The sequence below is a fragment of the Nicotiana attenuata genome, chromosome 1 (assembly GCF_001879085.1).
Source record: "Nicotiana attenuata strain UT chromosome 1, NIATTr2, whole genome shotgun sequence".
In the NCBI taxonomy this organism is placed as follows: domain Eukaryota; kingdom Viridiplantae; phylum Streptophyta; class Magnoliopsida; order Solanales; family Solanaceae; genus Nicotiana; species Nicotiana attenuata.
In genome coordinates, this window is record NC_031989.1 from 6,604,406 (window position 1) to 6,609,244 (window position 4,839).

Sequence of the window (4,839 nt, forward strand, 5' to 3'; positions counted from 1 at the left end):
GGGGGAGTTGGGATGTACAGTAACAGTTTATATAAGTTTCCCTCCTTTATTTCTTGTGTTGGTGTAATGTAAATTATTTGAAGTTGTAGTGCTTGTACATCTTGCAGGAGGTTCCATAGAATTGGTTCAGCCATCAGGTTCTGGGACTTCAGATGACAGTGGATGCTCTTCAAGGAAGCGTCGAAGAACAGAGAATTCAGGTGGTGCTTTTTTCGATCTAAACTTGCCTGCCGAGCTCATTGATAGGAACTGACCCTGTTGAGTTGCTGATTAATTTGACATAAGTGTACAGCTCTTAAAAAAAGGAAGGAAAAAAAAAGCTACTCAGAGATTTGAAATGATAATTCAGCGGGCGATGCATTTCACTGCGTCATCCTATTTTGTTCTAGAAATTTTTTTAAGCCCTGTAAGAGGATAAGAATTACCTTAAAAAGTCCTTAGTTTTGGCTAAAGATTTCAAATGTATAGCCTTTATTTGGCTTCTTTTGGGTAGATAGTTTGATTATTATTTTTTTCTGGCCTTTCCATCCCCCTCCTGTCAGTTCCTCTCGTTGTGCACTTTCCAGAATGGGCAGTGCTCCCGTTGGACTTTTGGCTTCATATCCATAATGGTAAATTATTTGGTGAAATTTCTACATCTTGTTGTTTACTGTTTCGTTTTATCTCGTCATTGGACATTTTCTTATTCATGCAACTGTACAGCTTCTTATTGGGTTAGCTTACAAGAAAACAAGGTCTGAGTTGTACATATGTACTTTCATCTAAATCATTTTGACGTCTCCTTATGCCTCTTACATATCTAATGAGATTCATGTATATAACATAAACAGATTTAGAGATCCATACCAAGACCTCAAGCATGAAAGAAGACCAAAGTTGTGAAGTACTCTAAGTACTGAAATTTCTCTGGGATATTAGCATCGCGAGTTGAAATTTGAACTTGCATGCTGAGTTAGAACTAATCTAACAACGCTAGGGTGTATGAATCATCACTAACCATGTTGTATTGTGAATTCGGATGCATATGAGTTATGCTGCAACCCTGCTTCATCCTGTAATATGAGCAAGTTTACTAATAGCCTGTTTGGCCATGCTTCTAAAATCAACTTATTTTGAGAAGTGTTTTTCTCTAAAGTACTTTTAAAAAAAATGCTCCTGGTGAGAAGTAGTTTGCGTTTGGCTAATTAATTTGAAAAGCACTTTTGAGCAGTAATTAGTGTTTGGCCAAGCTTTTGGAAACTGCTTCTAAGTGTATTTTTCTCAAAAGTGCTTCTCAGAAAAGTGTTTTTGGAAAGAAGCTACTTTTTTCAGCTTCTCAAAAACAGCTTTTGCTTCTCCTCAAAAGTACTTTTTTTTCCTTCCAAAAGCTTGGCCAACCACCTCAATTTTTGGCCAAAAGTGCTTTCGGCCCAAAAAACACTTTTGGCCCAAAATAAAGCTTGGCCAAACAGGCTATAAGGCAGAGATTCATATTGATATAACAATGTTGCAAATTTTTCAAAAATACAAGAAAAACTCTTGATCATCTCTCACTACCCTTGTAATTAATTTTTCATAAATAATATTTGCATAAGTAATGAGAGTATCTATATCTTATTTTATCTGAAACAGTGTCACGCCCCGAACCTAGGCCTGGACGTAACACGGCACACGGTGCCTGACTACATGTGACCGAGCGAACCAACTGGCTGGCTGAATCAACATGTGATATCATAACATACTAAATGCGGAAGATAAACTAACACATATTGATATACTGAAAGTCTGGACGATATAAATCAAAGTGCGGAAATACTAATACAATTCGGAAACATATTTGCAGCCAACATGGCTTAACATGAAAAGTCTGAGACTCTGTCTAACTGTTACTGTAGTCTATGAAGCCTCTATTGAAGTACTGAAAGCACTAACTATCTGTAAATACTGAAAGGCTGTAAAGTAATGATAATGCCCCGAAAGAACTGGGGATCACCAAATAGCTGGTACGAGAATCCTAGCGCTCTGCATAGTCGACCTGTAAATTATTACCTGCATTGTGAGATGCAGGCCCCGAGCAAAAGGGACGTCAGTACATTTGAATTGTACTGGTATGTAAAGCAACTGAAAGAAAGAATTATAAATGCTAAAACTGAAACTAAGCTGATAACTGAAATGATAACTATTGAAACTGAAACTGAATTGATAACTGAAAAGATAACTGATAACTGATAACTGAACTGATAACTGAAAAGATAACTGGTAACTGATAACTGAACTAATAACTGATAACTGAAATGATAGCTGATAACTGAACTGAACAAAGGAAGTAAGGCTATGAATACTCCCTCTTTTGAATGCTGAACAACCTGTTAATCTGAATAAGCTACGGCCTCGGGCCCAATATATGTGTGCACATGCTACGGCCTCAGGCCCAAGTATACGTATACATAACTACGGCCTCAGGCCCAAAAATGCATAAAGCATAAACTACGGCCTCAGGCCCAATAAAGCATAAACTACGGCCTCAGGCCCAAGTATGCATAAAGCATATAAACTATGGCCTCAGGCCCAAATACAGGTGTTCAACATTCAGGAACTGAGAATCAAACTACAATACATGATAGTGAAATACTGAATCACACTGAGTTACATGATACTGGAATACTGGATCACACTGAGTTACATAATACTGGAATACTGAATGGGACTAGACTGAGACATGTATTCCTGAACTGATTATGAACACTGAAACTTCAACTGTTTATGGCATACTGAGTAATCTATACTAAGACTCGGGGGCATCAAACCCAAGTCTATATTGAATACGCACCGAGTTCACAACGTTCAGAATGAAAGTGGTGAACGAGTTATGAAGCTAGAGAATAGAAGTTCTACAACTATTCCAGGGACTAGGCTTAATTATATTTCTGAGGCAATTGGTAACGTCGTAAAAGAATGTAGTGTAGGGAGAATCATTAAAATTCCCAAACATAGAGAGTTAGCCTCACATACCTTAACTTCCTGCTCTTGAGCGTAATACAATATTCGCCAACCCTTTCAACTTTAATCTATATCAATACAAGTCAAAGGGATTTCAAATTAGCAACAATATCCATGTTTTGGTCACTTAGGCATTTTATGAAACACTTGGTGAGTATAAAGCTTCATAATCCCTATTAATGGTGTTTCTACACCCAATAACTGATTCTCTTGCTCTTGGATAAATTCTAAAGTCTCAAATGGTTATAATCAATATTATTCTTCATCACCCATAAGGTAAACTACACCCTTAACCAATAAAGTTCCATTAAATAAACATCTTTCAATCTCTATAATAGTTGTGTATTTATATTAGGAACTTATGGCTTCTAATCACCACACCAAGAGTCCCAATACTTAATTCACACTCATATACCCATAATAAATTCATACATGTAAGTCTAAGGGTGTAGGATTACCTTTTGGAAGAAATCTTGCAAAACCCTCCTTTGAGTTCTTGATGGAATTTCTTGAAGATCTATGTGTTTTATGAGTAGATTTCATCAATACTAGTGTAAGAATGATGGAATTTCACACCAAGTTAATGGAGATTGCTTACCTTGAAGATGGGAGGGGTTAGAGGTCTTGAGAGGGTGGGAGAAGACCCCAAAATTCGTCCAAAAGAAACAGGGGAAAATGAACCCTAAAATTGGCTTAAAAGAGTTGGGACTGGGGCGCGTCTACTCTAACGAAGTGTCCTCGCTTCGCTGTCCATTGCATTCAAGAGAAGACAAAAATCCGCGTCTACTTTGGCGAAGCGAGCTCGCTTCGCTGTCTGCCAAAATAACTGGGTGGTATGTCTTTAGTAATTTGGTTATAACTTCTTGTAGGAATGTCCAAATGACGAACGGTTTGAAGCGTTAGAAACTAAACTCAAAGATCTTTCATTTAATAGGTTGTGAATCACATAATACCTTATATAAATGTAGATATGCTCGTCCAAAGTATAGTCTTGTGCGTGCTCATTTAGAATTTTAGTCTATCATGTAATTTTCCAACTTGGCTTAGACTTAGGTCTTTCCTTGGACCCCAAATCACTTATGATATGCCTCGTACGCTTATTATCATAACCAATTGATAACCATCACATTAATACTCATGTAGTGCATTCACAACTGATTTAAATTTACGGGGTGTTACAAACAGATTAGTAATGCATGAACTAAAAATACTAAAAAGACAAAACTAACCTCATTAAAGTGAAAATATACTTTGTATGCTAATTGTAATATATCAAACTAAACATCCCAACAAAAAATAATCCCATGATTATGAACTCTTAAATAATTTTTTGTGAAAACTTCTACAACCTTATGCTACATAACTTATTCATGGTTCAGTTTGGATTGGTTTTTCCCTAAAAAGAAATCAAACCAAGTAAGTCGGTTTTTCAAATATTGAAACCAAACCAAACCAATTAAGTCGGTTTTTTATCGATTCGATTTTTGTCGGTTTTTCGGTTTTTCCAGTTATTTATCGGGCTTTTTCTTAAATATGAGACATACACTACCAAACGCATATTCCGGCGACTACATTTTCAACGTAACACTATCAAATCAATTGCTCTTTGAGAAATCTATCATTTACCAAAATATATTGATGATAGTTGAATCAAAATAGTGATGAATAATTTAAGTACTCAATTAAAAATCGATTATTTTTAACATGAAATAAATTCTTATACTTAGCAAAAGAAAATTAACAATCAAATTAGAATGTAAAGGCAAAGAATTAGATTATTATAATAGCAAAGAACTGGACTAAAAATACAAATGACTAATATGTACCATACAATTGTAGAAACTTTATTATCTATATATA

The 4,839-nt window shown here is 35.7% G+C and overlaps 1 protein-coding gene across 1 annotated transcript in view; it reads left to right on the plus strand.

Moving 5' to 3' along the window:
• LOC109230560 (probable E3 ubiquitin-protein ligase ARI2) overlaps positions 1 to 637 on the plus strand; it is a 6,718-nt gene extending 6,081 nt beyond the window's left edge. Inside the window, exon 7 of the mRNA XM_019396060.1 lies at positions 108 to 637. Coding sequence (XP_019251605.1) covers positions 108 to 253 — 146 coding nt within the window. The 3' untranslated portion in view covers positions 254 to 637. The remainder of the gene's footprint in view (positions 1 to 107) is intronic.